This window comes from Piliocolobus tephrosceles, chromosome 21 (genome assembly GCF_002776525.5).
Source record: "Piliocolobus tephrosceles isolate RC106 chromosome 21, ASM277652v3, whole genome shotgun sequence".
Classification (NCBI taxonomy): domain Eukaryota; kingdom Metazoa; phylum Chordata; class Mammalia; order Primates; family Cercopithecidae; genus Piliocolobus; species Piliocolobus tephrosceles.
Window position 1 is genome coordinate 41,114,705 of NC_045454.1, and position 12,628 is coordinate 41,127,332.

General features: G+C 40.0%; 1 protein-coding gene across 1 annotated transcript in view; it reads right to left on the reverse strand.

The window, feature by feature from the left end:
- Positions 1-1,137: 1,137 nt before the first annotated feature.
- Positions 1,138-12,628, reverse strand: part of ZNF441 (zinc finger protein 441) — a 14,345-nt gene continuing 2,854 nt past the window's right edge. Inside the window, exons 2-4 of the mRNA XM_023188650.1 lie at positions 5,800-5,926; positions 4,853-4,916; positions 1,138-3,250 (exon numbers count right to left, since the gene is read on the reverse strand). Coding sequence (XP_023044418.1) covers positions 1,363-3,250; positions 4,853-4,916; positions 5,800-5,926 — 2,079 coding nt within the window. The 3' untranslated portion in view covers positions 1,138-1,362. The remainder of the gene's footprint in view (positions 3,251-4,852; positions 4,917-5,799; positions 5,927-12,628) is intronic.

Here is a 12,628-nt window from a genome sequence, read left to right on the forward strand (position 1 = left end):
TTTTTAGTAAAAACAGTTCTAAGTAGGGTATCTCATTGTGGTTTCAATTTGCATTTTCCTAACCATTAGTGATGTTGCACATATTTCCATATACTTTTTGGCCATTTGCATGTCTTCTTTTGAGAACTGTCTGTTCATGTCCTTTTCCCACTTTTAATGGGATTATTTATATTTTTTGCTGTTGAGATGTTTGAGTTCCTTGTATATTTGGATATTAGTCTCTTGTCACATAGTTTGCAAATATTTTCTCATAATCATCAGGTTTTCTCTGCACTCATTGTTCCCTTTACTTTGCACAGCTACTTTCTAGTATAATATAGTCTCATTTGTCTATTTTTGTCTTTGTCGTTTGTGCTTTGAGGTATTAGCCATAAAATCTTTGCCTAAACCAATGTCCTGAAGTATTTTCAAAATGTTTTCTTCTAGTAGTTTTATAGATTCAGTAGGTACGATTGTTAAAGAATGTGATCTTCAGGTACAATCCTATAATACAACAAAGGCTCCAGGTCACTTGAAGGATAACAAAATGCCTATAACCACTGGAAAGTTTGGTGATGTAAAGAAAAAGAAGGAACAGCTTCCTATAATATTTGTAGCTAAAGCAGCTGCAATTATAGAGATGGAACCTTCAACACTTAAAGATCTTATACTTGCAAACTCCACAGATCCTGACATTGTTGCTGACATGTACATGTACTTAGGACAATGACAGCTGTGTTTGTACTGAACATGTAGACTTGTTTCTTGTCATGATTCCCTAAACAATACAAAAGCAACTTATATAGAATTTACAATGCATTGTGTATTACAAGTAATCTAGAAATGATTTAAAATATACAGAAGAATGTGCCTAGGTTATATGCAAACATGCTGTTTAAAATCAGGGACTTGAATATCTCTGAATATAGGTATTCCCGAGGGTGTTGGAATCAATTCACCTCAGAAACTAAGGAGGACTGTATTCAAAAGAAACTGAAGCTACTAAATGCTTTACCACATGGTTTACATTCATAGTGGTTCTCTGCAATTTGAAATCTTTCATGTAACTGAAATGAATTAGGACTAGTAAATGCATTTCTACATTCCTTACAGTAGTAAGGTCCACTGCTAGTATGTCGTAATATCCACCTTTGAAAGTTTGCTAGCGAAAGAAAGTCTTTTTCATATTCCTCATATTCATTATATATATTTTTTTGAAGCATGAGTTTGGTCATGTTTTCAAAAGGTACTGAAAAAAATGGAAGGTTTTAGTACATTTTTACAATCATACAACTTTTTTCAGTGTGAGTCCTTTTGTGTATTTGTAAGAAGCTGAAAGTACTTAAGGCTTTCCCACATGTTCAACACTCACAGGGGTTTTCTCTAGTGGGTCCCTTCATGCTCATGAAAGGAACTGATACAATGAAATGTTTCCCCTTCTTCTTTACACTTATAGGGTTTCTCTACACTGTGGGTCCTTTCATGTTTATGAAACGCACTGGGACAATGGAATGGTTTCCCACATTCCTTACATTTATACGGCTTCTCTCCAGTATGAACTCTTTCATGTATCCGTAAGTAACTTGAATGACTGAAGGCCTTCCCACATTCCTTGCATTCATAGGGTTTCTCTCCAGTGTGAGTTCTTTCATGTCTTTGCACTGAACTGGGATAATCAAAGCCTTTCCCACATATCTTACATTTATGAGGTCCATTTCCAGTATGTGTTATCATGTGTCTTCGAAAGCTTGAGAGATCAGATAATGCTTTCCCACATTGCTGACAACCATAGGGTTTCTCTCCAGTGTGGGTCCTTTCATGTAGTTGAATGTAACTGGAAGACCTGAAGCCTTTCCCACATAGTTTACACTTATAGGGTCTCTCCCCAGTGTGAATTCTTTCATGTCTTCGAAATGAACTGGGAGAATCAAAGCTTTTCCCACATATCTTACATTTATGAGGTCCGTCTCCAGTGTGCATTATCATGTGTCTCTGAAAGCTTTTCAGATGAGAAAGTGCTTTTCCACACTGCTTACATTCATAGGGCTTTTCTCCAGTGTGAGTCTTTTCATGTACTCGAATGTAATTGGAAGACCTGAAGGCTTTTCCACATTGTTTACATTTATAGGGTCTCTCCCCCGTGTGAATTCTTTCATGTATTTGAAGGTAAGTGCAACAAATGAAGGCTTTTCCACATTGTTTACATTTATATGGCTTCTCTCCAGTGTGAGTAGTTTCATGATTTCGAAAGTAATAGAAATCACTAAAGGCTTTCCCACATTCACATTTATAGGGTTTCTCCCCAGTATGAGTTTTTTCATGCCTTCGACATAAACTGGGAGAATCAAAGGCTTTCCCACATACCTTGCATTTATGAGGTCCATCTCCAGTGTGCGTTATCATGTGTCTTCGAAAACCTGTGCAATCAGAGAATGCTTTCCCACAATACTTACATTCATAGGGTTTCTCTCCAGTGTGAGTTCTTTTATGTCTTCGAACTGAACTGGGAGAAAGAAAGCCTTTTCCACATATCTTACATTTATGAGGTCCATCTCCAGTGTGCATTATCATGTGTCTTTGAAAGCTTTCAAGATGATAAAATGTTTTCCCACATCGCTGACATTCATAGGATTGTTCTCCAGTGTGACTCATTTCATATAGTTGAGTGTAACAGGAACAACTGAAGGCGTTCCCACATAGATTACATTGATAGGGTTTCTCTCCACTGTGTGTTCTTTCATGTCTTAGAGAGGAACTATAAGCAGGAAACGCTGTAGAACACTGCTCATATTCATATGGTTTCTCTTCAGTGTGAGTTCTTCCAAGCATATGAAATAAACTAGGCCAAATAAAGACATTTCCACACAACTCACACATACAACGTCCATCTCCATGGTGTGCTGCCATATGTCTTTGGAGGTTTTCAAGAGAACTGAAGGTTGCACATTCCTTACAATCATAGAGTTTCTTTCCATGCTGAGGCCTTTCACGTATTTGAAAGGAGGGCTGATAACTGAAAGCTGTCCCACATTGTGTATGTGTATATGGCTTCTCTCCATATTCTTGATACTCACATGGTTTGTGTTCACTGTCAACTCTAATGTAGCAATTAAGAGATGAACGACCCATGAGGACTTCTGCACACGCATTGCTTTCCCATGGATCTACTCCAGGTATTTTCTCGTTCACAATACTGTCTTGAATCTGGGTAAAGGGTCCTCCACATTGACTATTATCTTTAATTTCACAGGATCCCTCTACCATATGACATCTGTAAAAAATAAGAAGTATATTAGTAAAGGTTTGTTTATAAATGATTTTGTATTAATAAGTATTGGATTTACATTTCTTTTCTTTTTTATTTTTTTTTAGACAGGGTCTCGTTCTGTTGCCCAGGCTGGAGTGCAGTGGTGTGATCTCAGCTCACTGCAACCTCCACCTCCCAGACTCAAACCATCCTCCCACCTCAGCCTCTCAAATAGCTGGGACTACAGGCAAATGCCACCACGTCTGGCTGATTTTTTTTTTTTTTTTTTGAGACAGAGTCTCGCTCTGTTGCCCAGGCTGGAATGCAGTGGCACAATCTTGGCTCACTGCAAGCTCCGCCTCCCAGATTCACGCCATTCTCCTGCCTCAGCCTCCCAAGTAGCTGGGACTACAGGCGCCCGCCACCGTGCCCATCTAATTTTTTGTATTTTCAGTAGAGACGGGGTTTCACCTTGTTAGCCAGGATGGTTTCAATCTCCTGACCTCGTGATCTACCCACCTCCACCTCCCAAAGTGCTAGGATTAGATTTTTGTATTTTTGGTAGAGATGAGGTTTCACCATGTTGCCCAGGCTAATCTTAAACTCCTGAGCTCAAGCAATCTGCCCACCTTGACCTTCTATAGTGCTGGGATTACAAGGGTGAGCCACCGTACCCAGCCTTTCTTTTTCTTTCTTTCTCTTTTTGAAACTGGGTTTTGCTCTGTTGCCCAGGCTGGAGTATAGTGATGTGAACAGGGCTTACTGCAGTCTTGACCTGCTGGGCTCAAGCAACCTTCCTGTCTCAGCCTCCCAAGTAACTGAAACCACAAGCACAGGCCACCATGCCTAGCTAATTTTTGTATTTTTTGTAGAAAGGGGGTCTTGCCACATTGCCCAGACTGCTTGAACACCTGGGCTCAAGCAGTCTTCCTGCCTCAGCTTCCCAAATAGTTGGGATTACAGGTGTGAGCCATCCCACCTGGCCTGGATTTACATTTCTAACATTATCATGCAAATAGTAGGTTTCATGCTCTGTTTGAACATGAATGGACAGAACGATGTGCAAGATAACTCAACCCCAGCTGTTTTGAAGACAGTGACATTCCTATGGGAATTCTTAATACTGTTTCCAAGATAACTATTTTGCAAGCACTGAATAGCTATGTCACATTTAAGTATACGTTTTTGAAGAAAATTTTCTAAGAATAAATAAATTTAAGGTGGGCTTGTTAATTTTCCATGCTTCTTTTTAAAATTTTGGGCTGGTCACAGTGGCTCATGCCTGCAATACCTGCCTTTTGAGAGGCCAAGGCAGGAGGAATGCTTAAGGACAGGAGCTTGAGATGAGCCTGGTTAAACATAGCAAGACCCTAGTTCTACAAAAACAAAATATGTAGCCACATGTGGTGGTACATACCTGTAACCCTAGCTACTCGGAAGGCTGAAATGGGAGGACCATTGAGCACAGGAGTCTGAGGCTATACAGCAAGCTATGATCATACCACTGTACTCCAGCCTGAGCAACAAAGTGAGACACTGTTTCTAAAACAAACAAAATAAAATAAAATTTCTGGCATACTATGAATCACTCCAAGGACACAGCTTTCTCTTGTGGGTGCAAATTACCTTAGATTTCTCCTGAGATCTTTGTACTGATCTTCTTCTATAGTGTGATTTTGCCATATCATTCCTGAAAGTTAGAACCAGAAAAATGACTATAAATTATTACAAAATTATAGAAAGACTGCAAGATTTTATGTACACTGCAATCATGCATTATTCATACACCAAACTACAGTTGACTCTTCAACAACACAGGTTTGAACTGCACAGGTCCATTTACAGATAAATTTCTTCAGTCTCTGCTACTCTTGAGACAGCAAGACCAACCCCTCCTCTTATTCAGTATACTCAATGTAAAGACAGTTAGAATGGGCCAGGCATGGTGGCTCACACCTGTAATCCCAGACCTTTGGGAGGCCGAGGCGGGTGGATCATGAGGTCAAGAGATCGAGACCATCCTGGCCAACATGGTGAAACCCCATCTCTACTAAAAATACAAAAATTAGCTGGACATGGTGGTGGGCACCAGTAGTCCCAGCTACTCGGGACCCTGGGGCAGGAGAATTGTTTGAATCCAGGAGGCAGAGGTTGCAGTGAGCCAAGATCGTGCCACTGCACTCCAGCCTGCCAATACAGTGAGACTCTGTCTCAAAAAAAAAAAAAAAACCAGAATGGAAACTTTCTATGAATACTAAATAATGTTCTACTTCCCTATAGTTTCCTAATGAATATTTTCTTTTTCTAGCTTACTGTACTGTGAGAATATATAGCATGTAATACATATGACATAAAATACATGTATTAATTGTTTATATTACCAATAATGCTGCCAGTAAACAGTAGGCTACTAGTGGTTAAGTTGTGGGGGAGAATAAGATGTATGACTGCTTGGGTGGCTGGTTCAAGGGCCAATTATATCCCCTTTCCACATTTCAAATCATTGAACAGCATTGATGACCAAGAAACAAATGTCTCTAATTGACTAAGTGAAGGCATGATGTCATCCTTACCTATACAGTCCAAGTTTCTGATGGTTTCCTGCATCACATCTCTGTAGAGACTCTTCTGTGATGGACCCAGCAAAGCCCACTCCTCACAGGTGAAGTTTATAGCCACATCCTCAAATGCCACTGAGTCCTGAAACATTCCACATGTGCACAGGAGGAAGATTAAAACTGAAGGCACTGGGAATCTAGATTGACTTCATAACCTTCAAAAGATGCTGTGGTTTCCAAACATTTATTCAAGGACATGGTAAACCCATTCTTATTCTCTCTTTATACCATTTCATCCCACACAACAATTCTGATGCTAGAATTGAACATGTTTTATAAAGTAACAGTTGAATAGGAACACGCCTCTTGTTGGTGAGTTAAGAAAGTGAGTCTTATCGCCTGAATCACCCCTAATTTCTATTTCTACAGTGGGTCTGCAGTTCTTGTCATGACAAAGTCCTACTACCTATTGTGCAAAAGAGAGTTACCAGCAAGAAGGCTCTCACCAGATGCCTAACCTTGATGCTGGGCCTCCTACCCTCCAGAAGTGTAAAAAATAAATATCATTTCTTATAAATTACCCAGGTTAAAGTATTCTGTTATAAGCAACAAAAAACAGACTAAGACAGCCACGAAAAAAACACTCTGAGGCCAGGCACAGTGGCGCACGCCTGTAATCCCTGCACTTATGGAGGCCGAGGCAGTCAGATAACCTGAGGTTGGGAGTTTGAGACTAGTCTGACCAACATGGAGAAACGCCGCCTCTACTTAAAATACAAAAAATTAGCCAGGCGTGGTGGCGCATGCCTATAATCCCAGCTACTCAGGAGGCTGAGGCAGGAGAATTGCTTGAACCTGGGAGGTGAAGGTTGAGGTGAGCTGAGATCACGCCATTGCACTCCAGCCTGGGCAACAAGAGCGAAACTCCGTCTCAAAAAAATAAAAAAATAAGGGAAAAATACTCTGGTCACTGTATCTGTAATGAGTGACCCTCATGCCTTGGGGAATTTAGCCTGTGCTATGTGACTACACTAAGAGAGAAGCTAGCAAATGGAAGCTAGCAAATGGTTTCCTGCAGAACAAATGTAGTTTAACATGACAAAAGACTAATCAGTATATTTTACCATCCCAATGGAAAAATGTTAAACTTTATTAAGTAATGTCAAAGAAGAAGAAAAGAAGGGCAAAGATTGCATATGTTCTTAGGAAAAAACTCTGTGTCACCTCTATGAATATCTATAATATTCCCTAAATCATTAAACAGACCTTTTGTCATCATTAAAAATTACATGACCAAATCTAATAGAAGTCACAAACTTCTAAAAATGCTAAAATCCTTCTAATCAAGAAAGCAACAGCTTTCCAAAAACAGATAAAGTATTGTGAATATACTATATTCAGCATCCTGTACTATTAACATAGAGATAAACAAATAGAATAAGGAAGATGACAAATAGTAGAAAAGCTTTGTGGAGTTTTGTTTGTCCTTGTCCCAACCGCTCCTCACATCAGAGCCAGTCTTGAAGACAGAAGACCAAATTTCCAATGTGGATCCCCCCAGAGAGAGGAGATCAGATCTTTTTTTTTTTTCTTTTTTTTTTTTTTTTTCTTTTGAGACGGAGTCTCGCTCTGTCGCCCAGGCTGGAGTGCAGTGGCCAGATCTCAGCTCACTGCAAGCTCTGCCTCCCGGGTTCACGCCATTCTCCTGCCTCAGCCTCCCCAGTAGCTGGGACTAGAGGCGCCCGCCACCTCGCCCGGCTAGTTTTTGTATTTTAGTAGAGACGGGGTTTCACCGTGTTAGCCAGGATGGTCTCGATCTCCTGACCTCGTGATCCGTCCGTCTCGGCCTCCCAAAGTGCTGGGATTACAGGCTTGAGCCACCGCGCCCGGCCGAGATCAGATCTTATGTATAAGTTATTGCCCCTTTGTATTTTTCAATCCATCTGTGGACCATCCAAAGGTCTGAAAGAAAGCTGTCTTTTTTATTTCATCAATGATGGAGCCTAATTAGGTCAAGCTTGGCAGGAACTGCTTCAAAATGTTGCAAAATACATTAAAAACCTTCAAACAACTGGGACAACAAATTATGATTAAGACAAATGGTAGAACATCTAAGTCCTGGGAATAAAAAGGAAGAGAACAATTTCCCCCAGAAATTAGGACATTCAGGCTCAGCGCGGTGGCTCACGTTTGTAATCCCAGCACTTTGAGAGGCCGAGGTGGGAGGATCACCTGAGGTCAGGAGTTCGAGACCAGCCTGGCCAACATGTTGAAACCCCGTCTCTACTAAGAATACAAAAATTAGTCAGGCGTGGTGGCGGGCACCTGTAGTTCCAGCTACTCCAGAGGCTTAGGGACGAGAATTGCTTGAACCTGGGAATTGGAGGTTGCAGTGAGCCGAGATCAAGCCACTGAACTCCAGCCTGGGCGATAAAGCAAGATTCCGTCTCAGGACAAAAAAAAAAAAAAAGGGGGGGGGCATTCAAAAGCACTCAAGTGTTTTGGGGAATTAAGAATGCATGCACTGGAAATGCATGCACTAGAAAGAACACATTTTCACAAAAGACCTGGGGAGGCCCTCATTTTCAGCTCTGTATCATCTCGGTTTGGTAAAACAGAAAGGGAAGGCTAAAGCAGAGTTTTAAGCAGTCTGGCTAAGTGTTCAAATACTAAACTACATCACAGACCCACCCACAAACACTGGAAGAGGTCAGGTTTTTGTTTGGCATATCTTTTTTACTTTTAGCTGCTAGCATTCAGGAAATCTATCAGAATACTGGATGAACACAAGCTAAGGGAACAGAGACTTCAGTGACTACACTGGACAGAGAATACAGTCTCTGCAAACACACTCTGAAAATGTTACTAAACAAACGAATAATTAAAACCTTCCACAAACCAGAAGGGCAAACAGTGAAGAGGAATCTGATTTCCGGATTATAACATTCAAATGTCTGCTTTACAACACAAAAAGTCCACAAAGACTGTAAAGGAACATGAAAATACAGTTCATCAATGGAAAAAATTTAATTTAGATAAACCATCTCTGAGAACCTCAGACATTAGACTTACTGAATAAAAACTTTAAAGCAACTGTCTTACGTATATTCAATGAGGTAAAGGCAATTATGAACGAAGAACTAAAAGAAAACCGGAAAAGGATGTACGGATAAAATCGTATCAATACAAAATTAGAAATTGGACCATATTTAATTTATGCAACTGCAAAGGACAACATCTAAAATGAAAATTTCTCTATAGATGCTCAACAGATGTGAGCAACCAAAGTAAAAAATCAACTAAAATGAAGATAGAACAATTGAAGTTATTTAGACTGAGGAGAAAAAAAGAAAAAGGAATGAAATTGATAGAATGTATGATCGATATAACTGCCTTGCCAGTAATGTTAAAAGAAGTTCATTGGAGAGAAGAAAAATTATATAGATTAGAAATTTGGATCACACACACACAAAGAGTCTGAGAATTACATGAAGACATTTGAAATTCTTTAGTTTTCTTATACCTATGTGATCTAATATAATAGATACAGGTTTGTTCAACATAATAATAACAGCAATGTATCGGGCAATACAATAGAGGAATTCAGAATAGTTTGTTATACCAGCACTACCCCTGAATCCGGTACAGTGTTATTTGAAACTGTAGGCTCATTAGTTGTGAATGGTATTCTACAAACTCTAGTGAATTCACTAGTAAAATTTAAGAAACAATTTGATTTACTCTACTCATAGAAGCAAGCAAATGGAATCATATACATGCTCAGTCAAAATGAAAGAAGGCATAAAGGAGAAAGTTGAAAAAACAGATAATGTACAATAAGTAGAAAACAATAACATATATGTGATATTAATCCAATTATATCAGTTAAAACATATAATATATATTACCTATATTGAACAGTAAAAAAGACAGGGACTGGCAGAGTATAATGAAAAAGAAGGCCCATCAATGTGCACAAGAAAACCATTTTAAACAGAAAGACACAGATACATTAAACAGAAAGGTATGGATAAACACATGCCATTCTAGCCCTAATCAAAAGAAATATGGAACAGCAATACTAAATTCAGATAAATAAGATTTTAGGTCAAAGAAAATTACATGCGATGGAGATATTTCATAATGATAAAGAGGTTAATCCTACAAGACATAATAATCCTTAACATCTATGCCCATCAACACAGATCATGAAAATACATAAGGCAAAAACTTATAAAACCACAAGGCAGAATACACAAATCTACAACTATAGTTGGAGGAAAACAACTCACCTCTTTCAATAATTGACAGATCAGTTTGGCAGAAAATCACTAATGATACACCTGAACTCAAGAATACTATTAATTAACTAGATTTAATTGATGTGTATTTATACCTTCATTGTACACCAGCAGGCTACACATTATTTTCAAGCCCACATGATGTATACACCAAGACAGACCATATTCTGAACCATAAAACACACTTGAACAACTTTTTAAAAACAGAAATTCTATAAAGTATGCAATCAAACTGTATTATAATTAATGTAGCAATAAATAACAGAAACATACTTGAAAAGCCTAAAAAACCTGGAGATTTAAGTCATAAACCTCTCAACTTTAAAAATGTCAAAGAGAATTCTCAAGCAAATGTAAATTACTGCAATGTTGATAAAAAAGAGTATACCATAGCAAAATTTTTAGAATGTAGCAAAGGCAGTGCTTAGAAGGAAACTTAAAGATTTGAATGCAGGCTGGGCACGGTGGCTCATGCCTGTAATCCCAGCACTTTGGGAGGCCGATGTGAGTGGATCACGAGGTCAGAAGATCGGGACCCTCCTGGCTAACACAGTGAAACCCCATCTCTACTTAAAAAAAAAAAAAAAAAAAAAATTAGCCAGGCATGGTGGCAGGCACCTGTAGTCCCAGCTACTCCAGAGGCTGAGGAAGGAGAATGGTGTGAACCCGGCAGGCAGAGCTGGCAGTGAGCCGAGATCACGCCACTGCACTCCAACCTGGGCAACAGAGCCACACTCCGTCTCAAAAAAAAAAAAAAAAAAAAAAAGAATTAAATGCAATCTCAAGAGAAAAAGATAAAAAACCAATGCTTAAAAACCTTGCACTTCAGGCCGGGCGCGGTGGCTCACGCCTGTAATCCCAGCACTTCGGGAGGCTGAGGTGGGTGGATCACGAGGTCAGGAGATCGAGACCATCCTGGCTAACACGGTGAAACCCCGTCTCTACTAAAAAATACAAAAAACTAGCCGGGCGAGGTGGCGGGCGCCTGTAGTCCCAGCTACTCGGGAGGCTGAGGCAGGAGAATGGCGTGAACCTGGGAGGCGGAGCTTGCAGTGAGCCGAGATCGCGCCACTGCACTCCAGCCTGGGCGACAGAGCGAGACTCCGTCTCAAAAAAAAAAAAAAAAAAACCTTCCACTTCAGGAAACTAAAGAAAGTTTAGTAAGATACATGTAAATCAAGCAGAGGGAAATAACGACGAGAGAAAGTATTAATGAAATAGCAAGCAAGAAATCAGTAGAAAACATCAACAATCCAAAAGCTGGTTCCTTCAAAAGATCAATAAAATGAGTAAGCCCATAGCCAAGCTAACTCAGAAGAAAGGGGGGTTATGATTACTAATCTTGTGTTCATTAAAGGACCTCAAAGAAGTATTAGGAACAACTGCTGCATTGCCCACATAGGTGATAAATTACATGGAATGAACCAATTCCTTGAATGACACAAGCTACCAAAATTAGTTCTCACAAAAGGAGAACTAATTAATATGAAAAGTCTTATAACTATTAAAGAAATCGAATCAATAAATAATAAAAGTCCCAGGCCAGGCTGGGTGCACTGGTAGGCTAGGCATGGTGGCTCACACGTGTAATGCCAGCACTTTGGGAGGCCAAGATCGGCAGACTGCTTGAGCCCATGAGTTCAAGACCAGCCTGGGCAACATGGTGAAACCCCATCTCTACAGAAAACACAAAAAATTAGCAGGATGTAGTGGCACGTGCCTGTAGTTCCAGCCACTCAGGAGGCTGAGGTGGGAGGATCACTTGAGCCCAGGAGGCAGAAGTTGCAATGAGATCATGCTACTGCACTTCAGCCTAGACAACAAAGCAAAACTCCATTTCAAGCAAACAAACAAATAAAAAGTCCTAAGAAAAAGGAACAGGCCAGCATGGTTTCACTGTTGAATTCTGGAAAACACTTAGGGAAGAAATGACACAAATTCTCTATAATCTCTTTCAGAAAATAGAAGCAGAGGGGACAATTTCTAATTCATGTTGTAAGGCCAACACTGATAATATGGTTTGGCTCTGTGTTACCACCGAAATCTAATCTTGAACTGTAATCCCCATAATCCCCATGTATCAAGGGAGGGACCTGTGGGAGGTGATTGGATTATGGGGGCAATTTCCCACATGCTGTTCTTGTGACAGTGGGTTCTCATGAAATCTGATGGTTTTATAAGTGTTCGACAGTTCCTACTTCACGTGCTGTCTTGCCTGTCACCATGTAAGAAGTGCCTGCTTCCCCTTCTGCCATGATTGTAAGTTTCCTGAGGCCTCCCCAGCCATGAGGAACTGTGAGTCAATTAAACTTCTTTTCTGGTAGTTCTTTATAGCAGTGTGAAAATGGACTAATACAACTGCCTTAATACACAAAACTAGATAGACATTACAGACATATCTCCATCATGTGAAGGCATAAAGGGAAGAATGCCATCTGCAAATCAAGAAAGAGGCCCAGGCAGGGTGCGGTGGCTCATCCCTGTAATCCCAGCACTTTGGGAGGCCAAGGTGGGCGGATCATGAGGTCAGGAGATCGAGACCA